This window comes from Stegodyphus dumicola, chromosome 1, assembly GCF_044657685.1.
Source record: "Stegodyphus dumicola isolate Sdum_Otavi_A_Nest chromosome 1, ASM4465768v1".
NCBI classification, from domain to species: Eukaryota; Metazoa; Arthropoda; class Arachnida; order Araneae; family Eresidae; genus Stegodyphus; species Stegodyphus dumicola.
In genome coordinates this window covers 98,499,427-98,527,400 of record NC_140768.1, presented here as the reverse complement: position 1 = coordinate 98,527,400, position 27,974 = coordinate 98,499,427, and the positions used below count along the sequence as shown (strand labels likewise).

General features: G+C 33.9%; 1 protein-coding gene across 1 annotated transcript in view; it reads left to right on the top strand.

Annotated features, from left to right (window-relative positions):
- Window positions 1-27,974, top strand: part of LOC118192721 (dipeptidyl peptidase 2-like) — a 95,916-nt gene that overhangs the window by 40,219 nt on the left and 27,723 nt on the right. Inside the window, exons 3-4 of the mRNA XM_085818033.1 lie at window positions 18,124-18,287; window positions 21,841-21,976. Of these exons, the coding sequence (XP_085674159.1) occupies window positions 18,124-18,287; window positions 21,841-21,976 (300 nt within the window). The remainder of the gene's footprint in view (window positions 1-18,123; window positions 18,288-21,840; window positions 21,977-27,974) is intronic.

Below are 27,974 nucleotides of genomic sequence, written 5' to 3'. Positions count from 1 at the left end.
AATAGACATTTAAACTAAGATCGGAAAGTTCTATACCTTCTGTATATTTGAATAGTTAGAAAATATGTAATGCCGTTCTATAAAAATATTGAATGCCTTTAATTAGATATATGATGTATGCAATGAATTTTTATTTAAATCACAATTATATTCAAAAGTAAAAAAAAAATAATAATAATAACAATATTCTTGAGAAATGCATCTGCTGCTTTTAAATAGTTTAGTTTGTTAATAAAACAACCGACAGATTCAGTCTGAAATATAAATAACTCGCATTTTGCCGAATGGCTTTTGGGTTGTTTCACTTTTCAAATGAAAAGTGAAACAACCCAAAATCGTGTTTCGAAATGAATAGCCCTTTTGAGATAAAAAAACCATGATTAATATATAATCCTATAAAATAAAGTAATAAATATTTGAATTATAAATGTATTTAGATATTTAAAAAGGAAATTCACCTTCTGGAATAGAAAAAAAAATAATGACCGTACTATTAAGTTTTACTGTTTATGCTGATTTAGCCATCATAAGTTGGAATGATGCTAGGCACAGAAGCCTTCAAATTAAAAAAAAAAAAAAAAAAAGGAAAAGGGAGAAGACACTTTTAGCATCGCAAATGTCATTCGAATCTATTAAGTCATCCACTTTATTGCAGAATCTATAACGTCTTTTAAGTTTGCCTACCTCAACGTAGAATTTGAGGTCCGTTACCTCTTGTGGCTTTTAGGAAAAATTTGAAATATAATAATACATTTGACTACTTCGACGCTTGCTTTTTTTACCAGAAGCGTCTTTGTAGACCTCAAAGCCTTTTGAAAACTTGCTCTAAACTCTAGTGCTTTTCCAAAATTGAATATATCTCTGTAATCAAAGCATAAAAAACCCTAAATTTATTTTGCTTTTCCCTCTTAAATTATTATAAACTAGCTGTACCCGCCCGGCGTTGCCCGTGCATTTAGAAAATGCAGATAAGTGAATAGCGCAGGAATAGTAGTGTAGGGCATGTAGACTGTCTCTCTCTCTTCCCCCCCCCCACACACAACATTCCCCGTCGATAAAAAGGAACAATATATCCTAACCATGAGCCATCTGTTAAAAAATTAGTTTAAATGAGAACAGACCTCATATTAGCACATGCTAGGAAACCGTAGTCATGTGGTTATAATCATTGGTCTGAAGTATAAAGAAAAGTAAACATAAAAAATTCAAAATCAGAGATAGGAAAGAGTTGAAAGGGAAAGATAGAGAGTACAGTACAGAAAAAATAAAAAGTAACGAAAACATGGATGAAATAAAACATCCTGCTTACAGGAAATTTGGAGTTAAGAACCAATTAAATTTTTAATTTAAGTGTAAGTTAAATTTAGATGACAATGAATTAGAAGAGGAGAGTGTTTGTGTATGTTTGTGGAGCTCGGGCTGGGGTCGCAAGGGCCCCTGACCGATTAATGTCTGTTGGTACGGCAGCACCATTCGGATTATTGCTCATGCTCTCAAGAGAGCACTAAACAATAACATCACTATTTAAAGCATGATAGTCAGAGTTAGTTTGGGAGAGTGGAGAGTGGCAATAATTTTTCGTTAGATTGTCCTTTTCGTTAGAGAGCCTCGGGATAAACTATATTTAATGTTCTTCCATTCGGAGCTAAGATGTGTAGATTATCGGCATTACCAACTCTTGAACAACCCACGTACAGTTGACCATGGGAGAAACACGGCTTACGGAGGTCGAGCCCTACAACTTTGAGAGATTGTCCTTGTGCCTTATTAATGCTCATCGCGAAACTCAAATGAACAGGGAATTGTAGACGCTTAAACTGAAACTGGAGATCGGAAGGGATTATAGGAATTCTTGAAATAAACACATCTTCGCCTGCAGCATGTCCGGTCATGATGGTGGCTTCTATAATATTTGGCATCAGTTTCTTGATAGAAAGTCTTGTTCCATTGCAAAGTGCAGGCGGATCCAGATTCCTGAGGAGAATTATCGGTGCTCCAACCTTCAAGTCCAATATGTGGGAGGGTACTCCAGGTGGCTCTAATTTGTTGAGAAACTCTGTCGTATAGTTGACAGCCTCGTCAATATTGCATGTCGTGTCTATAGATTTGTAAATATGAAGAGTTCCGGGTAAGTTCTGTAAAAGTTCCTTGTTGATAACACTGACGGCTTCGTTTGTTGGGGCAAGAATTGCTCTTTCGCACAGCCATGCGTGATCAGTGAAGTGGTGAATCACATTCGGAAACACAGCCTCTTTCAGTTCTTCAGTAGTCACAATCCTTCCAATGCCTTGCATCGCTACATATCCATCTTCATTTTCTGAAGTAAGGGCTCCATTTCCTAGTTTCAGTAGATTATCTGCAAACTGCTGGGCAGAGGGATCACCGTTGAGATGAACTCGCATGTTAGTCGATAATCCAAGTGTTTGAATGCCATTCCAGATGTAAGAAGATTTTATGCAGGCCTGCATTTCATCTGCCCTCGTTCCACGCGGAATAACTGGTAGCGTCTGTCGAAAATCGCCTGCCAAAACCATTACGACGCCTCCCATTCTGTCATTGTTCCGTCTGAGGTCTTTCATGGTGACATCTAATGCTTCGAATGCGGCTTTGTGGGACATGGTACACTCGTCCCAAACGATGAGCTTGCAATCCTGTAGAACCTTTGCCTTTCCTGAATTCCTTGGGATGTTACACGTTGGAGTCTCTGTGCTTGTCAGATTTAAGGGTAACTTGAACGCCGAGTGAGCAGTCCTACCACCTGTCAAGAGTGTAGCAGCAATGCCGGATGAAGCGACAGCCAGGGCAATCTCATTTCTGTGCCGCACCTTTGCCAAAATAAGGTTGATAAGAAACGTCTTTCCGGTTCCGCCTGGAGCATCCAAAAAGAATATACCCCTTTGCCTATCAAAAACTGCTCTAGTAATCTTGTCAAAGGCTTCTTTTTGATCTTGGACCAATTTAGGCTCATTCTCCTGTATATAAGCTGCGAGCACATCCATGTTATAACTTCGTTCTCTAATTACTTCACTGGAAATGGCAGAATCGCTGTTTCTGTTAGGTTGGGGAAGTCCAAAGCTTTTCAGGTTCAATCCTCCTAGAGATATTATCTTGTTCTCAATGTAGATTAGGGCTCTGTTAAAGATGTCGTCATTGTAGTCCAGGTCCATATTCTGCTGCTGGATCCTTGCTTGATGCAGTATGTCTTCAGACAGGTTCTCCCTGTGGTTCATCCATAACTGTTCAGGGCCCGACATGGAGCACGTTTGAAGCATTACAGCAAACAGATTACGCATCATCTTGGGTGATCGAGATGCAGCTGCTTCTTCTAACGCCGTGTTCCAGTGTTCGTCATTCTCCAGAAGTCCTTGAAGTTGGCAGGCCTCTTTGAAAGTGTTGCAGACTCTTCCTTGAACGGTTCTCAAATCCGTGAATGATGTTGGGCCTCTAACTTCATGTAGTAATAGGCGAAGGTGGAAGCATTCGGAGTTGTTGGGATGGACGGTGTAGACACGGCCAAGAGCATCAGTAGACCGGATTCCTGTTTCTTCTGGAACAATTTGTCCTTGTTTACGGCGGTTCCAACTCTTGTTCCTGCTGTTCCATGTGTAGTACTTTGGAATTTGGTTGTAAAGTAAATTGCGAGCAAAGTTATCTTGGGTGCACAGCTTGAAGAAAGATGTGAGCGTTGTTTCCTGGGGTGCCTGGACCCGTTCAGCAGCATTTTCTTCAGTGAAGTACACTCTCTGGCCATTTTCAAGGTGGACGCTTAGATGAACGACTGTGGGATGACGTTCGTGGATTGAAAAGTTGAGTATTCTCCACACTGCTTCATTGCTGCTAATGTATCTTCCCATCTCATATTGATGAATTTCATTCAGTTCATTGGCTCCACTGGTGACATCAAATACAGCCATGTCGGATCCTTTATTGACATACTTGCATACATACTTTATGGACTTGACAGAATTGCAGTACTCAACGTTGATATGTGCGTTAAAAATTTTGGATAGTAGTGGACAGTAAGGAACAATCCAGGCATTGTCCACCGAAACTTCTGATCCTCGTAGATTGATGCTTGCTGTAAAACCTCCATCTGCAGGGCTTCTACGACGATACAGTGGATATCCGTCTTGTCCCGTCTGCGTCTCTTTCAAGAACTGGCGAGGGTATCGCTCTCTTGTCGATTTTTATTTTCCAAACATTTCTTTTTTCGAGGTGGCTGCGGCATATTTCTTCTAAAATCTGAAAAGCAAAAGTTAAGCAACCAACAGAAGAATGATTACAAAAACTGAAGAAAACGCTACAATAAAGAAATCAATTGTTATAATCGAACGTTATTTGAAAATAAATAATAGCAACACGATCAGTGAGTCAAAAAACCATGATAATATTAATTAAGAAACAAAAAGTTTATAAAGTGCAATTCTGAAAAAAAAAAGAAATTAATGTGTCATGAAAACAGCAAACTAAAGCTACAAAAAAGAAATGAATTGTAATTAATCGATTTAATGTATCGTCAAAACAGCAAACTAACGCTAGAATAAAGAAATCAATTGTTACAATCGAACGTTATTTGAAAACAAATAATAATATCAGTGAGTCAAAAAAACCGTGATTAATTAATTATAAATAATTTTTTTAAAATTTTTCTAATTCAAAAATCGAAAATCGGGCTTCGAGGTCTGGTGGCCAGCCCCTTTGTGCTTCCGTATAAAAAATTCCAGGTCCCTGCGTGCCATAGATTTGGCTGGAGAGCTCGGTCAGACAGACAGACAGACTTACACTTGCTTTTATTATTATAGATGGTGATAGTCATTTTTTTCATTTTAGCTTCAAGTAAAATACTCGTTCTAACATTGTTATTACATCCAATTTTCAAAGTTGAATATTCAAAGCAATTTCTTCATTCTCTGAATGACGTACAGTAATTCTTATTCATTTCATAATTATTACGGGTAATTTATTCTTTGATAACGGGTAATTGAGACTATAAAACAGAAAATAAAAGTACAATTTAAAAAACAAAAGTTTCATATACTTTTATTAGGAATGGATAAGATAATTAGTGCGCTAAAAGGAGAAAAATAATTTATCATATAGTTTAATGGGAATAATAAATAAAATAATTCTATTTACGGAATTCATTTATAATTTTACATCGCAAGTAATAGTAGTTTAGGGTGACTAGCTTAAATAACGAAATCCACTTATTGAATTCTGTCAAATGTATAAGCCATTATCTTTAAAAATTTTCTATTTAATCGCAGTGTCAAATGTGTAAGCCATTACCATCTTAAATTTATCGTGGATGCTTCATACTTTTATTACTACTGATATAAAATTGCAGATGGATCCTGTAAATAGAATTATTTAACCTATTATTACCATTAAACTATATGATAAATTTCTTTTTTCCTTTTATTTCATTAATTTTCATATCCATTTTTATAAATTGGATATTGTATAAACAGTTTTTTACTGTATTTTATTCTCATTTAAACTAGTTATTCTTGCCCTGAACGACTATACGATGGTTATTCATCTCGTCTGTGCCATTTTAATTTAATTTACTGGATTCCAAAACAAAGTCAGGATAAGAGTGTTAACAGAGTAAAAACTGTATCAGCCTAAAGGTTTAACAAGATCTTATCATTGCATGTATAACTTTCTATAAAAAGAAAAATGTTCTGGATTCTACTTTTCGTAGATTGTACGAATTGAAATTATTTTTAAAAACGTTGACGAAAACGATAAGTGCTCACTTCTAATAGTTAATTCAGATGATGAATTTTTGATACTTTCATGATTTGTAAAGCTTGAAGACTAAATGCAGAGTCTTAAAACGTAACGTGTCAGCTATTGGCTTAAAGAGAACGCATTGAAGAAAAAAGAACTAGAACTGTTTCCCACTTTCCATTGTTTTCCATGAAAGCTCTCTAAAGGTGAGATATTCTAGTATTACCCTACACTTACGAAAAGGACTAAGGAAAACGTGATCCAACTACAGAAACACGGATTCCATCGACAATTTTTTTCCCGTCAAGATTTAAGGTATAGCATGATAAAAAGGTTGGGTTTCTGAATGTGACATCATAGCTTGTTTCAAAGCTGGCTCTATGCCAAGTAATATACACGGTGAATTTAGGGAGTCCCTCCCTTAATTGCCTCTATAACATTGCAATTTATTTAATTTTCTTGCTTTGGCAGGCTGGCTCTCCTTTGACTACGAGCTTAAGTAATGTATTAGCCATCAGCCTGATTACGTGCTGAGAAAAATATCCTTTATTGATATTTTATCATCTACCATTATCACCTCGAATAAATCCATTTTATAACTTCGGCCCATGTTTTATTTAACTAAGGTAAGGTCGCAAAATGTTTGTAAGTGTTAATGCATATAATAAATTTAAATTATTATAATTACTTTTTAACACTATTAAGTGAGTGTATTTGTTTACGACAAAGAGTGTGAAAATTATCTTCCATAAAAAGGAGGAATCAGTAGAAGAATCATAGGAAGGAGGAATCAGCAGAAAAAAAAAAAAAAAAAACTAGTTTATATTTAAGTCATACGTAAGTAAAAAAACGAGCCAGATAATCAGTTCAATGATTCAGGAAGAATTAAAAGTGTTCCATAATCTTATCTTCTCGACCACTGAGGTGGCATACTTAAAGAAAATCAAAAATATATAGAAGCATTTTAAAATGTCAAAAGTTTTGAAAGTTGAAAAAAAGAAGGTAAATAAAGAATATCAGAGAGGTATGATAAAACTTGAAAACCGTTAAAGTGAAATGTCTAAAAATAGCAGATCATTATAAAATATAAAAAATTATGTTGCAGATATAAATAAAATCTTTTTATGACAACAGAAATCCTAATGAAAAAAATAAAATGCAGAAAAAAGACAACTAAAAGCAGAAAAACAGATAAATAAGATATAGAAGCAGAAAAAAGGTACATCAACATTCAATTCAACAGGAATATGACGAAATATTTAAAAGAGCATATCTTCAGAATTTCCGATACACAGTCTCGCGCGCTGGAAATAAAAACGTTTTTTCTTTTTCGTACAGTGTTGCCATTGCTGCTTTGAAATCTTTGAGTTTCTTAATCAAAAACTCATAAATGCTTTAAAATATATGAAACAGATAATAAAACAAATTACAAATTACAAATTTGGCTTTCCAGATGCCCATATTCGGGTCGAGACGTAGGTTATTCAAAATTGGATGGCTCTTGGTACTGTTGTTCTATCACAAGCGAGAAACATACATACATTTATGCAGATTCTGCATTATTTAATTTCTTTAAATATAATATAGGGCTCTAATATTTGGTGGCAACAATTTAAAATGCGATTCACCGTTTATAGTGAATCCACGTAAAATGCCAAAACGAAATTAATAGCCCTTCTGGGCTAACGCCCCATGGGCTAAAGCATCGTAAAATGGGAAAACCGTGAAAGAAAAATATCTAAAAAATATTCAATCATATAAAATATAAAAAAAATTATGTTGCAAAAATAAATAAAATATTTTATGACAACAGAAAGGCTAACGAGAAAATAAAATGCTGGCAGTGGGAAAAAAATTTATGTAAAACTTGGAAACTGCATTTAAATAAATTGCAACATATTTAAAAAACGTTAGTAGAATGGGGAGGGAAAAAGGGATTTCCTGAAAGACCTCGATGAAGTGTTTATTATTTTGAACAAGGGGATTTATTGCCTAGTAAAAAAAAAAAAATACTGCCTTTTGAGGAAAATATTTGTTACAGTAATTGTACGCAAAAGTACAGAGAAACCAAAGAGCAGCTGCGCCTTGAAAAATTAAGTCCTTTGTTTATTAAATAAGTGCAAAATCTTCAAGCGATGTTAACTGATGATGGAATTATATCCTATAGCTCGATTATTTAAAAATAACAAAAGTTTTTTCTTCGTCTACTCTTTGGCATTCTTATTTGAACAATTTGATTAATTTTTAAGCTTAGATTTTTAGATCTGTTGTATCTCTATGATAAAATTAAAAAAATTTCGTTGGGTTTTGTTAATTTTAAAGCCCTAAATATTGCAGTAATGAGCAAGATTTTATTTATTTTTTAAACACATTTCAAAGCTAATGTTTTGGCACTTATGGTTTTTTGTGGATTTTGCTAATCCAATTGAAAAAAAAATATTTGTTGCAAGGCACAAGTTTCAGTTGGGTGTTCATTTCCATTGAAATAACGCTATAGCAAAACTGTCATCTAACATTTGGCCTTGCTATTTCGAACACCTAAATTCAAATGTTGGAGATTTCTTGTTCAATAGTTTTAGTTTTTGAAGAATGCATTTTTAACCTAGGATACAAAAAAAAGTGAAAATATTTTGAAATTTGCAAGCTCCTCAGACAGTAGACGCCGCTTAATGTGATCGCGATTAATGTTATCATAAATATTGTTATCGATATGCCGAAGTTCGTCCATTTTGCATTTAAAAACATTGGAAAATACATCGCTTACTGCAATCAACAATTCGGTTAATCTTATCAAAATATTATGAAATAAATTTTGTAACCTGAAGCTAAGTCGCCAAAATGTTCAAAATATAATAAAAAATTTTACAAGTGACAGAGAAATATCCCCAAATAAGGAATTAAGACGGTTAAGGGATTAAGTAAGGGATTATGTAATCAGTTTACTTTCGATTTTAGTCAACCATAAAAAAAACTCTTAATTTGACGTAGATTTTCAATAATTATATCCATCTTTAAAGGCGATCAGACACAGTTAATCTTCTTCTGAAGGAAAAAAGATTTTTTCTTGGAAAAAAAAAATTCCTATATCTGTAAGAATTTTTTTTTTTTTGGCATAATTTTAAATTTTACATTGGCATGTTCACTTCCAATAAAAGGCCCCATGAGTATTAAAATTAAAGTTTCAGAATTGGTCAAATAATTTTCAGAAACGTTACGAACAGTTTATAAGAAAGTTTTTAAGTTTTCCTAATTAAAATGCTGCTAAAGTACTAATTTATCGGTTTCTAATTATATTTACATTAAATTAATTAAATTCCATTACTATTTTGAAGAATAGTTTTCCTTATAGTTTTATGTTATCATTCGGTTAATGTTATAAAAATAGCTATTTAAATGTTATAAGAATAGCAATTGAAAAAGAAAAATATTTGTTGCAAGGCACAAGTTTCAAGCAGTGCTTGCTGTATTTAATTTAGATATTTAATATTATCGGAAATTACGGAGATGGAGGAGATCGATGAGTCATTTCTGTGACTTGAAATATACTATGATCAAGAGTTTCGAAAATAATGGCAGGGTTTGAGTACTTTTGTGGGCATGGTTTGAGTATATAGAATTGCGCAAAAAGTGTTAGAATAAAGCTATTTATTTTCATTCTTTCCATTATGTTTAACAAACTTTTCTCGATCTATATACTTCTATGTACTTCTGTAATATTTATAAACAAATATTTTTAAAGTATGGAAGTGGAAAATGGAATTTTTTAGCAATCACTTTAAATGTCCGAATCACTTTTCAAATTGTTGCTGCCAACTATTATCATCTCGTATTATATATAAAGAAATTAAATTATAAAGAATCTACATGAATGTACGTATGTTTCTCGCATTGTGGAAAACTAGCGGCATCTAGAGTCATCCCACCCTAATATAGGCACCTAGAAATCCGAATTTGAAAATTCGAATTTGTTTTAAAAAAACTCAGCAACTTCAAAGCGACCAGTGGCAGCACTTTCGCAAATAAAACATTTTTATCTCCAGCACGCGAGACTTTCTGTCGCAAACTCTAAAGATATGCTGTTTTTAAATATTTTCAGCCCTATATCGCGTTAACCCAAATGCTCTCGAAACGTGTATATTGCCGTGTATGCTCTCGAAACGTGTATATAAATGAAAAAAATGCCCATTTGGGCGTAACATAAAATCTGAAAGCTTTCAGATTTTTTATGTACATTTTATTTTATTTTTTCTATGGAGTTTCATTTGAATACAAATTTGTGCCACGTGAACTGCAGATTATTTTGCCACCAGATTTACTGCCAGTCATAAAATTTATTTTTACTGTACTTTTATTTAAGATTAAATAAATTTTATATTTACTTACCTATTTATAAGACAAAGGAAAATTTTTTTCTTCTTCACCTTACCTATTGAATTTGAGCTAGAAATGATAATTTTAAAATTGTGTATATTTTCTTTTCTAATTTTGTATTCAAGATTTTTTTAAGTACAAGCGCCCTCTGAAATTTTTTAGATAAGTATTTTATTTCTGGCATTTGCAATAAATTTCTTTTAAATCTTTGAGTATCAATCAAAATTCATTAAATTCGCACAAAACACGAAAGAACTTTTTTTTAAAAAAGTAAATTAAATAGTTGCATTTTGAGGTGCATATGTTCAGGTGAAGAATTATATATATTCAAAATTTGATATGTCTTTCTACAATGCAGAGCACAAACACACATATTTTTCATTAGTTAATAATAAAGAAAATCAAATTAAAAGCGAAGTGCAGAAAACACTGTATGAATTAATATTATTAACACTTGATTAACAAGTCTGTTAGAAATTTAAAAATATGTCAGAGCTTATAATAAGATTCTCCAGTATGAGTAATCGAGATCAGTAATGCATAGCTGGTGGCCATTAACTCGAGGACCCTCTACGGGTCGACTAGAAATGGAAAATGCATATATATATATTGTTACGAAATGTACAGGCGCGGTAAGATGGCTTCCCCGCAAAGTAGTTTTAGGGTTGCCATAAAACGGCAAAGAAAGGCAGGGTTGCCACATTTGTCGAGAAATCGCCCATTTGGCAACATAATTGGCGATATGCCATGGACGGATGGAGAATCTTCTGGAACGAATTCTTACCGGTTTAGCCCAGAATGTTCTCGAACACCAGTCAAAAGCTATATAAACCCTACTGCTCCGCAGGCGTGTGTGTGCCTCGTCGAGAGGGCGAGTCAGTGTGTGTGCCTCGTCTAGCGAGCTAATAGTCATTGAGCGAGTGTCTCGAAACCTAGCACCGAGTTGGTCGTCGATTCCACCGAGAGAGTCTTTTAGTGCGTCGCGAATTAGTGCATCGTCGAGTTTTGCCTTAGACTGTGCTGAGTCGAGAGCTGTGCTCTGTGTGTCGTCGAGCGCATCGCGAGTTGTAGCGTAGAGAGTCTCGAGAGTACGTGGAGTTTCGAAATCGACCGAGCAGAGTCGGAAGCTGTACTCTGGTGCTTTGCAGTGAAGCTGTCTTCACCGTGATAGCCTGACAGTGTGAAGGCTGTGTCGCTGATCGTTCCAAAGTATTTATAGTAGATCTTCGACGGCTGTAAAAGTGTTTTGGAGCTGTCCTGATTAATACGGCCCAATAAAGTGTGTTTCGATACTGCATCAAGTAGTGTCGTCGTTATTCACTCCAAATCTACGAACCCCGTACGAACGTAAAGGAAGAACATAACGTAACGAACTGGTGTCAGAAGAATAAAAAACGTAGCAATATACACCAGCTCTGGATTACACTGGCCACACTGAAATTTTTGAGATACAACTAAATGATAGTTAACTAAGTCTTAAGGAGCGTTCAAAAAATAATCCCCCCTCCCAACATTACTGCATATTTCTAGGCGAATTTAAAGATTAAATGCTTCAAGCCATTCACTTCTCGGAACTGGTTGAAAGATATGCTTTTATAGCCTCATTAATCTTATCTTCGGAATAAAAACGACAGAAGTCTAAATTTTGTTTAAAATTTTAAAATATAGCCAAATGTCAACGTAGCAAGGTCAAAAGTTACACATAACAAGGTGAGGAGAAAAGTGTATCTGTTCTAGCACTTGACATGTCCCCCCTCCCCTCGATTGCTTGATGCTCGATGAGAACTGCATTATTATGGTGAAGCATGAGTCCCGTAATATTCCCTTCTCGAAGAAATTCTGGAAAAATACACTTAGAGGAGTATCAGTTATATGAAATTGCTTTCTGTGCCTTTGATAGTTTGACTAATTCTGTATTTCTGTACCTCTATACTGTCTTTGATCGTTTTGACCAGTTCTGTACTTCTAAATTATTTTTTGGCTTAAATTATTTTTTGCATTGCTCGTCTTTTCACGTTGTTGGTTAGGAGTTATCTTCAAGAACGTCAAAGAACTGTAAGTACGTTTCATCATCAGTTATGATTTTAGAAATAAGGCTGTGTCTTCCATTATTAAATAATTTTAGGGTTTCTTTACTGATTCTGACATGCTCCGATTGTTGGTATTCTCTAAATTTATGAGGGATCGAACGAAAAAATTATTTTTTTATATGTAGTTGTTCTTCACAAATAGTTTTAGGTATAGCTGTGGATCCAAAGTTAAGTTCCTTCTGTATCATTTGATAGGTACAGAAATTATCATTTATTAACGTGTTATGTATGGCAACACATTTTCTAGGACTACAGCTAACAAAGATATTCCAGTATGTTTCTCATACAGGATAGAATTTCGACCTCTACCAAATTCTGCAAACCATTTGAATATAGTGGCACTAGATGGACATTCCTTTCTATGTGCTTGTTGTAGATATTAAAGACATTTTTATTGATTTAGGCCTACTTTAAAGTCACAATCATTGCGCAATAATGTTCTCGCGTCAGCTCCATTTTATTTACTTTCAAAAGCTATTCTGCGATAGAAAAATTGCAATTATTGTCACAAGTTTTCCTCTGCGGATATAAAAGAGTTCGAACTGATATACCTAACAGATAATTGTTTCTTAGCTGATATTCTCTGACCCTGTCTCGAACATTTTAGAATTATTTACATATTTCAAATGCCAAAAATGTAAATTGTCTGCTGGGTATAAGAACAGAACAAAAACTTTTAGAAACAATAAAATTGTTTTAGCCTATTTAAACTTTTAAAGAACCCATAATAATTTCCAAAGCGAAAAATTTCAACATTAACAGCAGGAGTATTTCACTTTTAAAAGATATAGTTTGACAAACACAATTCTAGTGTTTTGTTTTATTACTTTTATCTCTAAAAATTAGTTCTTTTACACCAGCACTGAATATGATAGATCTGTTACGATAAATAGTAATAACTGCTTTTATTTATTATTATTATCCTCATTTGAAAGATAAACCAGGTATTTAACATAAAATCAGAATATTATGTTAAAGATATTACATTATATGCGGCTAAAAACATCTTTAAATAAGCTTATAAAACATTCTTAAAAAGATTCTAACTTTGACGATCAAATATCAGATACTTTTGTGATTAAAAACCACGCAGATGTTTACAAATAGAATTAACAGACATTTAGAAGATAAATTATAATAATTGCTCTTTATTTATGCTGATTTGAAATACAGTAGTAGAAATGAAAATCAACAGAAATTTCACTACAGTTTTGTTATTATTTAAATGATGACACGAATTTGGGTAAAGAAAGCAAAATAAATAACACTCAATATAAAATGAATAGGCGAAATACTGTTTCCTAGTGGAAGAAAATTTATATTGCTATTTTAATAAAATACCCCTTGATGCGAATTTAAACACTGAATCCCTATATTCATCTATTAATTTTAATTATAAACTTTTAAAACACATGCTAAAATACTTTTATAAGAGAAGATAAAAAATTTTATGGATATCATTCATTATTCAAATTAATTCACTAATAAAGCTAAGACTGTAATTGTAATATTCATTTTAATGCATCAAACATCAAAGAGTTTTTATTCAGTTCAACTACTTAAACTAAAAACTCTTTGAGCTATAAGTTGTATTATTAAATTTAAAATAATTAACATTTAGAAATTAGAAAATAATTTTAAATATCATGAAAAAAAATTAAAATGTTCTTTGAACAAAATTTAAGCTGATATTTTGCCCTTTTATCTAAACTAATCAGCTAAAAATACAAAAAGGCCAAGAAATAAATCGTTTGCAGAAATACTCAGATGAGATTTCATGAATCGAAGAGAATTTCCAGTGTTAAAAAATAGCACATTTTTAAAGACTCGTGAATATAAAATTTCAAACGTCTACGGCTGCATCAATAAAAATGTAATATGCTTAATTTGATGTTGCCATTATTAAATTAGCCGAAATTATTGCCATTATTACATTAGCAGAAATTATTGCCATTATTATATTAACAGCCATTATTACATTAACAGAAAAAAAATCACGTTGAAAATTTAATATTGCGCTTGAAAATATTTGATTCTACAGCACAGAGTCACTTGAGACTTCTGATAAATTTTTAATCTCTTGTTCTAAGATTTTATACTTGTTAGTATTTGGTATATTTATTGCGGTATTGAATTGAACAAATGAAGTAATAATGATTTCTTCGTGTTTTCACACAGAAGGGTGAAGAATGTGAAATTAAGGCTTACCTATGATACTTCCGGCTGACTGAAAGAAGCTGAAATGAATAAGCGATATCCATTAAACTCTTCCAATGCATGGAATTGCTTTGAGTTCCTGTTGCCATAGAAACCAAAGTTGCCATTCATAACTCATTACTACACTTAAAGGGACGAAAGTTATTTCGACCTTCTTGCAGAAATGACCGCAAAACGCCATTTAAAACCATAAATTCAACTAACTGGAACCCCGTCAAGTAAGGGTTGGGTAAAAAAGAAATTTTTTTCGATATTTTATCGTAAAACGCGTATACGCAAGGGATTTGAAATATCTTTGATCTCTCTAGATCGTAATTACGCTACATTTTGAAAATGGAATGTTGTGCACACCTAATTTATAAAATTTCTTGGCAACTGCCTTCGATTATTCGAATATTAAATTTTGGAATTTTCAGAAGCAGAAAAAAATTAAATTTAAGCTCTTGGAAATTTAATCGTTTGCCTACAAATCATGTTTTTGTGCATTATCATATGACACTCGAACCCCGTTATAACGCACCCATCTTAAAGCGAACTCCTGGATATAATGAATGAAACTTTTGGTCTTTTCAAATTTCCTATAATGTTAATTTTTACTGCTATAGCGAACTTCCAAATGTATAAACATCGAATATAACGAGCTGTACTGATAACTTTGGCTGAAATTTTTTTATGTTTTCCCCAGAATTCCTGCAAGTTTTTAACGAAAAATTTACTAACCTTTAAAATCATTCACGTTTAGAATGTTAGAATCCACATTCCATTCGTAAAGTAAAAAAGCTTTACATTGTTTTTATCTCATGTCAACCTCATTTTTTCTGTGTTCTAAACGAAGACTGTGCGAAACAAGTATGACACCCAGTCTAGGAGAATGCAGATACAATATGCAAATCTTAGGACACCTATGACATTCTTTTTATATTATGCCCATGTAACCAAAGAGCTTTCAAGAGGGTGGAGGAGTTATTTTATTCCATTCATATTTATTTAGTTCTGACAGAGACTGAAACTATTATGGAAATTTTGAAAATTTTCGCTGTTCAGGGAAAGAGGATGTCGTGAATCTTAATGAGTTTGTTTTATACAGCTGATTCGTCTTTTAGAGAATGAAAACTTTTTAACCTTTATCTTTTTTTTTTTTTTTTTTTTTTTTTTTTTTTTTTTAGCTGAATGGGCATGCATTAGCCCAAAAGGGCTGTTAATTTCGTTTCGGTATTTTGCGTTGATTAGCTATAAATGTCGGTTCAGTTTTCAAATTGTAGCCACCAAATACTAGAGACCTGCATTCTATTTAAAGAAATTTAATAATGAAGAATCTGCATAAATGCATGTATGTTTCTCGCATTGTAATAAAACAATAAAACAACGGTACCTAGAGCCATCAAACGTAATGTTTGAAACGTTTTGAATAACGTAATCCTCCACAGAATATGGGCATCTCGAATTCCTAATCTGGAATTTGTTTTATTATCGAATTTGCATTTTATCAGACATTAGAGAATTTTTTATTAACAAACTCAACGATTTCAAAGCAATAAATGGCAACACTGTACGGAAAAAAGAACATTTTTATCTCCAGCGAGCGAGACTGCGCATGGGAAATTCGAAAGATATGCTAATTTTAATATTATTTTGCTGTTGAATTGAATATGTATTGAGTACGAAGAACATGATATTTAATAAATAAAGGTTGTAATGTTGCGCGCTTCCAACCTGCACGCAACAATAGTGGTGACTGCTATGAACTGGAAAGTATACAAAGTCTTGAGAAGGGTTTAAATCCCTTTTTATTCAACTTTAGAAATTACAGATGCGTGCTCTTGACGCTCACAAACTACGCCAACCCGACGGTAAAATAAAAATAAGAAACTAAAAAAAGAATAACAACAAGTGATTAATTACGAGGCTCTCTAAACGTAACTAACCTAACCGCGTTCTAAGATACCGCTGACAATTCAGCAAACTTCTGAATATTACGTTGAAAGATTTAACAATCTGCCGAGGCAAGCACACAGGCCGAAACGCGTGGTTCTTCAATTTCTAACTAGCCACCTCCACGCTCGTGAAGCAAGAGAGCACACTTTCGAACTCGTTTCCCTTCTATTTAATTCAGATTACTTCCGCTGACAATTTGAATCCTTGCGCGTTCTACTAAAATTTACATACTCTGGCATTGGCAATTCCAGGGGAAAGTAAGGCTTGACAGGAAAGATAGTTTAAACTTAAAATAAATGTTAGTTAAAATAAATATAAACCCTACAAGGTAACACACAAAACGTTAAAAAAACAGCCCTTTGGGCGTAATGTAAAATCTAAAATTTTCAGTTTTTTTTTTTTTTTTTTTTTTTTTTTAAGTGTAAATGCTATTTAGAGTCTGTCGTCCGAGTGGGGGCTTTGCATTCTTTAGTCTTTTGAAACACAAGGCATATTCCGAGCAAACATTATTGAATCTCCCCTTTGCAACAATGTATGCATTACGTAAAAATGAAATATAAATTCGACAATATTTTTTTCTTTTTCATACAGATAAAAACATTATTTTTATATTCTTTATAGATAAAGTAATTATTCATAGTTACAAATGTTTAATTCAAGTATAAAAAGGAATCATGATATTTATGCTAAGTAACTTATCGTACAAAATTATTAACGTAATAATTGGTAGTTGCAATTAAAATTAATATGAGTTTTTTCCTGGATTGAATATTATTCTGTTCTTTGGCTAAAGGTGGGACAATGTTAATCAGTTATTATTATTGTTATCATTTTGATTCATTCAATTTTTACTCGATTTTGCGAGCTAATCGGCTCACCAGTGGCTGAATGATTAAGGCCGTTGAATATTGGTAGTTCGACCTGGCTTAAGTTCAGACCCAGAGCAACCCTGACTGCATGTTTGCTTTTCGTGATTTTCCCCATGTGTAACGAGAATACAAGTCAGTGTCCCTCAGAAAGTCCTCTCCGAAGGCATAACTTTTCTCAGGCATAGTATCCTCATAGCTTTCCTATATTCAAATTACCTAATCGAACCTAATCTTGGGATATTTTTGTCATCGAATCGGTTATAGAGAATACGTTCGGTCCTTTTCAGTTCGTTAAATCGGAGTTCGACTGTAGTAACAAATGGTAGTTATTTAACGTATTAAATTACTTTCAAAACTTGAAACTAACATGTAAATAAATCCTGAAAACTTTGTTAAAAATTTTTAATCCAAAATTGAAGCATGAGTATAAACAAATTTTGAAATCGTGCGCATGTTCTCAAATTACACTTAATAATTGTATTAACCCTCCGATCCCGGCGCGGGATCCGTAAATAAACATTGTCACCTTTAGTCTTGAATATAGCGGGGAACGTTTCTGTCGCGTCGGAAAAAACTGGATTTCATCTGCCATCACTTTCACTGGAAGAAAATGTACGGACTTTCTCTTAAGCTTTTATAAATTTTGTACCCTCATTTAGACGGGTTAATAGAACAGGTTTACGAAGTCATATATGAAATTTTTCACAGAAAAATTTATAAAAAGTAGAGACAAATAAATGCACTGATTATTCTGAGTATTTACTGGCCTAGAATTGACAAAAGTAGCATTTTAATTTTGCAATTCAAATGCTGAGATGCAAAATTGCAAATAAATTCTCTTTAAACAGTGTCTCACATAAGCTTGAGCTCAAAATTTAAAACATGGCTTTTCTTTTTATTTTAAGAGATATTACGGCAAATCCCTTCCATTTGGAAATGACAGCTTTGAAGTTCCCACCATAGGTTTTCTGAGCATTGAACAAGCCCTTGCTGATTACGCATTTTTTCTCAAGAGTTTCAAGAAGACATTTAAAGTTGAGAGGAATCCAGTCATAGCGTTTGGTGGCAGGTAAGTTAATTAAACGAAGTGATGTGAAATGTAATTTGCACATAATATTAACTCATCTATATTTGTAAATACTAAAACAACAGTCTTTGACGAAAGTTTTAACAAATAATAACAAAATAATAATTACAGCCAAACATTTACAATTACAGTTATACTAATAAATGTATACAATAGCAATAATTGATGCGCAGATATTCGAACGTTTGCAGTAATTACAGTTTTCCTTTTTGCAAATGGCTCTTCTGTCATAATTGTCATGAAGTGCCAGTTCTTATAAAAACATGTTAACAGTTATAAAAAATCTGATGTGTACAACACATGACTTCCTTGTATTGGAATATTAAATTATACGCATTTTTTCTTGCATTTCATTTAAACTTATTGGATTGAATTAAATCTACTTCGCCGACAGCGCATAAACCACAATGGAATAAATGAATTCTTTAAATTTTACTCTTATATTTGTTTACCATAGCGACAGTCTGGCGCTAGATTCTCTTAACAGTATTAATAATTATATAACAGTTAACTTACATAATAATTATATAACGGAAACTAAGTTAACTGTTATATAATCCAATAATTATATAACAGTTAACTTACATATTTCGTTCATATTATAACTCATAATGCACAAAATTTATATCATTTAAAGAATAGAATTATCTAATCGTTGCCACATGTTCTATTCAAATACTATAATAAAGCTAGAACGATGTATAAAAGAAATTAAGCAAAGAAAACAAAAAAGAAACAGTTTTTCACAGATGATTGAAATACAGATTTTGTATTTCTCATTTAATTCAGTTCTCACTTCGCGAGAAGGCAAAAGTACAGAAAACCTCAAAATATCTATATTAAAAATTACGAAGTAAATCTCAAACACTTATTTCCCCGAAAAAATTCCAGAAAGAATTAAGCATGATTTAATTGGCAATAATAAATGAATGCGTTATCTTTGTTGTTGCGAAGCTAAGTTTCTCTAGATTGGCAACAAATCCACTAGTCTCCTGTTTCAAACGTAAACATCAATGGCCGCCATTAAAAAAGGCTTAGCGGCAATTAAACAACTTTAAAATTACTGATAATTCTAAAAATATTGCACACAGATTTACTAAAGACATAAAATCCTTAACCGGAAGATAAAAACAACATAATTCAATCATTTTTAAAGAAAAAAATGTACAATTTACAAATATATAAGAGTAAAGAAACTGAGATCACTGAGCCAGGTAACAGAGTGGATATATATATAAATATATTTACATACGTTTGGTTCGGCCGATTGCAACCAAAATACGAGGTGCACATCTACTTGTTATAGCAGTCCTATATACAAAATTTCAACGTTCTGAGGCTACTCGTTTTTGAGTTATGCGAGATATGTACGTACGCACGCACGTACGTACATACGTTCGTACAGACGCCACGAAAAATTCTCTTCAGAATTAATTTTAAAGCAGTTTTATAATTTTTTTGGAGGAAAAGAGTCTTTTATTCTGTCCTTACGTACAGATATCACGCAAAAACATCGTTAAATTGCATTCGATAGCGGTCAAAATGGATATTTTCGTTGAAGTATGCTGCCTGAAACTTTTCGCGATTACAATACTTCCTTTTTACTTCGTACAAGGAAGTAAAAAACTTGCACTAAACTGAAAATCTAATATTTTGAAATTTAGCTCTTTTTTGTGAAATCTAGGATAGCTAGAACATGGCTTATTTTGCACACAGCGACTGCTGATATTAAAATTTGTCTCTAATTTTTTTAATATTTTCTACTGGCATTTTTTTCCAACTTAAATTTCATTTTCTTTGACACTTTCCTGTTAGTACCATCTGTCAAAGATAGATACTACGTTGTTGCGCTAAATAGACTACCTGCTGACAACATCTTAAGATTAGCAAAATTATATTTTTAAATTAAAGAAAGAAATATTAATATTACGGATTTATTAGCCCAAAAAAGGAGATTATTCTCGAAATGGAATTTTGCGTTGGTTCACCATAAACGGCGTATCGCTTCTCAAATTCTTGCTGCCAAATAATATCGCCCTGTATTATATTTAAAGAAATTAAATAAAGAAGAATCTGCTCGAATGTATGTATGTTTCTCGCACTGTGAAAAAATATCATCAAATTTTGAATAACATAGCCTCCACCCGAACATGGGCACCTGGAAGCCAAATTTGGAATTTGTTTTATTGTCTGTTTCATGTTTTTTAAACCTTTAACGAATTTTTGTTTAACAAACTCAACAATTTCAAAGCGAGAGGTGGCAACACTCTACGGAATAAAACATTTTTATCTCCAGCGCGCGAGACTGTTCATCAAAAATTCTAAATATATAGTCTTTTTAAATAACTTGCGCTTTTGTTATCGAATTGAATTTTATGTGGCTTAAATGAGAAAGGCATGATATTTAATTAATAAACTTAACATACAAAACTTTAATAATATATAGAAAGATAAAAAAAAAAAAAATTTCGAAGACATCTTGCTAAGAAAGTGAACGAATTTTCTTAAATTTTGCTGTTGAATTCTACATGGCGCAAGTGCGAAGAAAATGAAGCTTACTGATAAAGCTAAAAAGACAAAAAGAAATGGATTAGCAAGAGTGCAACAGCAGATTGGTAGACTGCGAACTCAGACAGAGAGGAAAAAAATCTTTGACAAATCCTTTCGAGCAACTATTAAAATCTGAACTTTTTCAGATTTTTAGTCCAAAGGGGCAATTTTCCCAGAAGGACTATTAATTTCGTTTTGGCATTTTGGGTCAATTCACGATAAGAGTTGTTTCACTTTTCAAATTGTTGCCACCAAATATTATCGTCCTGTGTTATATTTAAAGAAATTAAATAACGAAGAAACTGCATGAATGTATGTATGTTTCGCGTTTTGTGATAAAACAACGGTACCTAAGAGCCATCAAAATTTGAATAACGCAATCTTCCAAAGAATATGGGCATGTAGAAGCCCTAATTTGAATTTTAAATTTGTTTTCTTATCGATTTCATATTTTGTAACACTTCAACGAATTTTTGATTAACAAACTAAACCATTTCAAAGCGAGCAATGGCAACACTACGAAAAAAAATATTTTTTTATCTCCAACGCGCGAGACTGTGTATCCGAAATTCTAGAGATTTGCTCATTTTAAATTATTTTATTATATTGATGTTGAACTGAATTTTATGGTTTAAGTGAGAAGAACATGATTTTTTTTTTTTTTTTTTTTTCTGCTGATAATTAAGCTGGGACTTTTCGCTAATATATCAGTAAAATAGTACAATATTAAAAAACAGTGAATAAATATTACAAATTCAAGCGTCTTAGCTCGAAGCATCGAAGTTACTGATCAAAAAGCGGAAACTTACAATTGTCGACAATAGCGGAAATCTTCAAAACGGCATTTGGCTACTTCTTTCGACTGAAAGTAAAATTTGTTAGCCTTTCGATGCTTCCTTTCTAAAACAGGCATTATTAACCAGGAAAGTACTTTTTCTTGATATATTACATTAGATTTACTGATATTATATTCATTCTATTTTAGTTATGGAGGCATGTTAGCTGCTTACATGCGTTTTAAGTATCCCAACATCATACATGGAGCTATTGCTGCTAGTGCTCCCATTTATCTTGTTGCGGGAAAAGTGTCAGGAGACATTTTCTTCCAGGCAATAACAAAAGTAAGTGGTTTTGCAACTCTTTTCAAATAATACTGATCGGACCAAACTAATTAGTTTCATTAATTTGAGGCAATATGTTTGAAAAAAAATCGATTCCAAAACTGTAGTAAATATAATTTGGATTACGTAGCATACTGGAGATTCGAGAAAGAGAAAGAAGGAAAAAAACAAATTTAAATGAACTTGAATAATGATTATCGAAATTAACACATATTGCCAGCTTTTGAGATAATACGAATACCGTTCGCCTTTAGTAGTATGCTCTAAAATAAAACTTTTTTTTTAACTCTTGGTTTAAGGAATCTGGCAATATTTACATTACATCATAGCAAGAGTTTGGAAATAAATCGTACTAAACACATCCAGTGTCTATCCGCATTGCATATAAGGTGATGTAAAAGCCTAGTGTCTTCTTTCTATTTTCTAAATGATTGCAAAAATCAAAACTAAATATTAGGTATGAGTGATAAGCAGGAGGTACTTACTGCCTCTTGGGTGTATGAATAGCATGGCCACGATCAGGACGGGCGCCAGGCTTTTCCTTACCAGGCTTTTCCTAACCGGTATTTTAGAACGCGGTGAGGTTAGTTACGTTTAGAGAGCCTCATAGTCACTTGTTATTATCTCTTTTCAGTTTCTTATTTTTATTTTACCGCCGGGTCGGCGTAGTTTGTGAGCGTCAAGAGCACGCATTCGTAATTTCTAAAGTTGAATAAAAAGGGATTTAAACCCTTCTCAAGACTTTGGTCTATTTTCAGTTCTCAGCAGTCACCACTTTGTTGCGTGCAGGTTGGAAGCGCGCAACTTTACATTGGCGCCCAAACACTTGTCGAACTGAAATGGCCGAAAATTGGATGGAAGTTGCTGGACAACAACAAGAAATGGCAAGCCAATTGGAAGGATTTGGATACCTGGTCCAGACGTTGAGAGCGTCAATCAAGCCAAACGTCAATTTCGATGGAAAAAATTCGGTGGCGATATTTCTAGAAAGCCTCGACAATCACTTCCAGCTCTACCCTGTGCCTGAAAGACAAAAAGTTGCCATCGCTACATCTGCACTAGAAGACAGGCCGCGCTATGGTGGAAGAATATAGGCAAATTTTTATTAGGGGAATTCGGAGGCCAGACATATACATTTGAAAATTTCAAAAAATCGTTATTAAAGGCCTTCCCCATAGTGAAAGATTGAGCAAGGCTAGAAGCCGAACTATATAGTTTTTATCAACGGGATATAGAAGAGTTGACGGACTTTATTCTGCGAAACATTAAGCTGACGGATATGCTGTATGGGAAGACACCCGACGCGGAGATTATTGAAATAATCTTACCAAGATTGTTACCTGCTGTTCAAGATTACTTTGAAATTAGAAACCCAAGCACATTGCAGGAGTTCTTCGAATTGGCGGTCAAGTTTCAAAATCGGAGAATAGCGGAAAAAGCTACAGGGGTATCGTATTCTCTAAGTATCCGAAGGCAATCTTCAAATGAGCAGACCAGAAATGCAAACCGCTCTTATGGGGGAAAGAGCTATCAAGCTAACTCATCGAAGCTCGAAGGTCAAGGCCCAAAAAGGAAATTTGAAAAAAAAACCGTCCGCGTACCCAGAAGGCAGAAGTTGAAAGGAAAGAGGGGCCTGTGAAAGCGAGGTTCCAGACCCCGGAAGTTTTAAAAAAACCCTCAAAAAGATACTTAAATACGGTCATCGTAAAAACTCCCATCTACCAATTATACAAGTCCTGGTTGGCGATGTACCAGTAGAAGCCCTCATCGATACAGGAGCAGAAGGTAATTTTATGAGTGATACATTTTTCAAGAAGAATTTTAATAGGTTACGATTATTTAAAAATAAAAACACAGAAATTACAGCGGCGCAAGGAAAAACCTGTCAATGCATCGGGAAATTATCATTAAACATACAGGTAAAAGATGAAAGCCTCAAAGTATTAATTTTTGTAGTAAAAAATTTGCAAAGTTCACTTATTTTAGGTATGGAGTTTTTAAAAGCCGCGAAGGCCAAACTGAATTTTCAGGACAGTTCTATTGTGCTGGAGATGGACCGGAGGGTGGTGGAACCAGTGGAACAACCGCAAGTTGACCTTAGCCATTTGAATGACCATGAAAGTCAAGCCATCCAGCAAGTGGTGAGTACTTTTTCAAACTTGTTTTCAGAACGGCCTGGTAGCTGTCAAATAGTTACGCATGAGATACAGTTAACTGGCGACAAACCCTGTAGGACTAAACCTTATCGCTATGATAAACAAAAAGACCTAATCATCGAAGAACATATTCAGGAGATGTTAAAGAATAAAATAATAACGCCCATAAATAGTGAGTACGCGAATCCAGTCGTACTATGTAGGAAAAAGAACGAGTTTCCTCCTTCGAATAAAAGGGCTTGGAGATTTGCTATCGATTACAGAAAACTGAATAGTATTACTACATTCCCAGTTTACCCTTTGCCGGTTATAGAGGAAATTATTAGAAAGATTAAATCTACTAGATACATGACTACTTTGGACTTAACGTCAAGCTACTATCAAATAGCTATGAGACCCGAAGACATACATAAAACCGCGTTTATAACAAAATCGGGCACTTATGCATTTTTACGCATGCTCTTTGGGTTGTGTGGGGCCCCATCAACATTCCAGAGAGCTATGGACATTGTTCTAAAGCCTGTCCTAGGAAAATCGACTTTAATCTATCTAGATGATATAATTATAACGAGTAGTACGTTGGAACAACATATTAAATATCTAGAAGAAGTTTTTAAATTATTAAAAGAGGCCAGTCTTACAATTAACGCCTCAAAATGCAAGTTCGCAACTAAAGAACTTAAATATCTGGGTTATAAAATTTCGCAAAAGGGTATAGAAACTCAAGATTCAAAAATAAAAGCAATCAAGAATTTCCCACCTCCCAACACCGCCAAGAAACTTTCTTCTTTCCTTGCGTTATGTTCTTTATCGGTCATTCATAAAAGATTTTGCTAATATTGTTGAGCCCTTGTTAGTAATTAAAAGAAAGAAAAGTAAATTCACGTGGACAGCGGAAGCAAATACCGCTTTCGAAAGGTTAAAAGAAGCGCTTATCAATGCCCTGTTTTGAAATTCCCGGAGGGGGACGAAAACCTGGAAATTGCAGCAGATGCGTCGGACAATGCTGTGGGTGCGGTTCTTATGCAAAATGGCCATCCTTTGGCATTTTTAAGTAAAACGTTGAATCATACACAAAGAAATTATACAGCTACAGAGAGAGACACATTAGCCGTATTAATGGCTGTACACAAATTTCGAGTTTATTTCGGCAAAGCGCCAGTAACAGTCTTTTCGGATCATGCGGCTGTTGGTAGACTTTACTCGGGGAAAAACCTAACGCCCAGGTTAATAAGATGGGCTTTAGAACTCCAAGAATATAATCTCATAATCAAATATAAACCGGGTAAGGAAAACAATGTAGCTGACGCACTTTCTCGTATAAAATTGGACGATGAAGGCAATCAACTTAAATGCGGTGTGTTGAATGTGAATTTTAGATTCTAGAGATACGATTATTGCTGAATTGAAAGCTGATCCTGAATTTGGAAGTATCTATGCATATTTGAAAGACCCCGAAAGCTTTGAGCACACAGATATCGATGCGATAAGAAATAGAGCAGAAAACTATGAAATAATAGATAATTTATTATTTTATACGAAAACAACAAACGAAAATCTCGAGTACAAACCAGTCATCCCAGCCTCGCTTCGATTAAACATTTTGAAGGAATTACACGACGCGAAAACAGTGGGTCATTTAGGGGTCAGAAAGACTTTAAAAAGGGTACGCGAGGCGGTATATTTCCCGCAATTATACAAAATAGTAACTGCGTATGTCAGGTCCTGCAATCAATGTCAGTTAATAAATGATATTAATTACAGCCCGGCCGGGTACTTAAATAGCATTCGCGCTACATTTCCGAATGAAATTTTAGGCATAGATCTTCTTGGCCCTTTCCCCCAGAGTGAGTTAAATAAAAATCGTTTTCTTTTAGTAATTGTAGATCATTTTTCAAAATGGACAGAAATTGTTCCACTTAAACGCGCGTCAGCCAAAACAGTCGCAGATGCATTCTTACACAGATACATTTTAAAATACGGTGCACCGATAAACGTCATTAGCGATAACGGTAAACAATTCGTTAGTCAAATAAATGAAAACATATGCACTGGACTTGGCATACGCCATATCAAAATGTTTCTCTATAGACCACAGGCAAACATAGCAGAAAGAGTTAATAAAAACATTGTAAAAATAATTCGAAGTTATGTTAGCACACATCACAAGCGCTGGGATGGCTACATAAATGAGTTAGCTTATGCTTTAAGAACGGCAAATCACGATACTACGGAAAAAACCCCAGCAGAATTATTTTTAGGACGAAAGTTAATTACGCCATTAGATAAATTATTCTTTGTGCAACAAAGAGAGCAAGAATTTAAACAGAAAGACGTGCAAACACTTATTGACCAGGCGGTTAAAAGCTCGGATACGGCAAGAAATAGGCCAAAATTATATTATGATAGAATACGTCGTGAAGCAGATTTTAAAGTTGAGGATAAAGTGTTGAAGCGGAAGTTTTCTTTATCAAGTGCCCCAGACAATTTTACTGCAAAGTTAGCTCCAAAATTTGAAGGCCCTTATGTAATTCAGGAAATCAAGGGAGTCGTATTGTACCTTAAGAACGAGAGAGGGGAAATCTGTAAAGCAAGTCCCGACCAGGTGAAAAAATATTATAATCAAAATGATTTTGAAATCCTTAAAAGTTTCTTGCAGGATCCTTAAAAGTTTCTTGCAGGTAAAAGAAGTAGAAGGTCCAGAAGTAACGTCACTCGTTCCACCACCCAAGAAGCAGAGAACTGAAGAGGAACCTAGCCCTTCTACAACTTATGCGACGGTACCGAAAAGAAGAAATGAAAACTTTCAGACTCCAGCATTTAAAAAATACAAGAAAGTAAAGCCGCCGCGTAAAGAAACCTTGGTAAAGAGGAAAACACCACTTACAACGTATCGCAGTAGAAATTCTACATCGAGGAGAACGCTTCCAGGGCCAGAGAGTCCGGTGCAAACAAGGGCCGCCGTTCCCCAGAACGAAAAGACAGCAGGAGGAACGAAAAGACAACCACCAACAGAAGAAATTCAAGAATGATTCCAGACCGGAGGACTCCAAGACCAGCCTTCCAGGGGAAAAACGGAAAAGACAGCAACCCGACGAGTACCACTCCAAGAGGCCAGCTTGCAGAGGGCGAAAAAGAAAAAGTAACGTGGAAGACACTCGAAGGACATTAAGGAGAAGACTGATGTCCATGAAACTTATAACGTGGGAGCAGTTCTGCCAGAAAAGAATGTCGGAGTTCCAATCATCGAAAACTCAAAGATAAGTTAAAATCTTCTATAATTTTTTTTTCTTTTGTTCCGAAATGTTATGCGTAAATACGCAGTTCTATGTTTTGACGGAAGTCAATGTGTCTCGGTTGAGAGTTAGTTTTGTTTTACTTTATTTAGCTAAGGCAAAAGTATTGTTTTCTTTAAGTATAAAATCTAAGAACAAGCAGTTTCTGTTGGTCGAAAGACTAATTCTGTTATGTTAAAGCCAAAATTTGGCCGAAGATAAAAATAACTTCGTATTCTTGTATTAATAAGAACTTTAGTTTCAGTGCCGCCAGCTTGGCGAAGAATGAGTAAAGTAAAAAAAATTATTTTTCTCTTATGCATTTTGTAGTAAATTGTAAAAATCATATGTATTAGAATTTTGTAAATATACGTAAATACTTGAAAGTTATGTAAAAGTAGAATTTAGTCTAGAAGCATAAAATTTTAGATGCTAAAAGTAAATGCTCAAAGGCAATGAATTCAAATTTAAGTATTAAACTGTAGATAAAATCATGCTTTAGAGCGAAAGCCTGCATGTCTAAAGATTAATGAGGGGGAATTTAGAATGAATGTGTTTTGTAGGGTT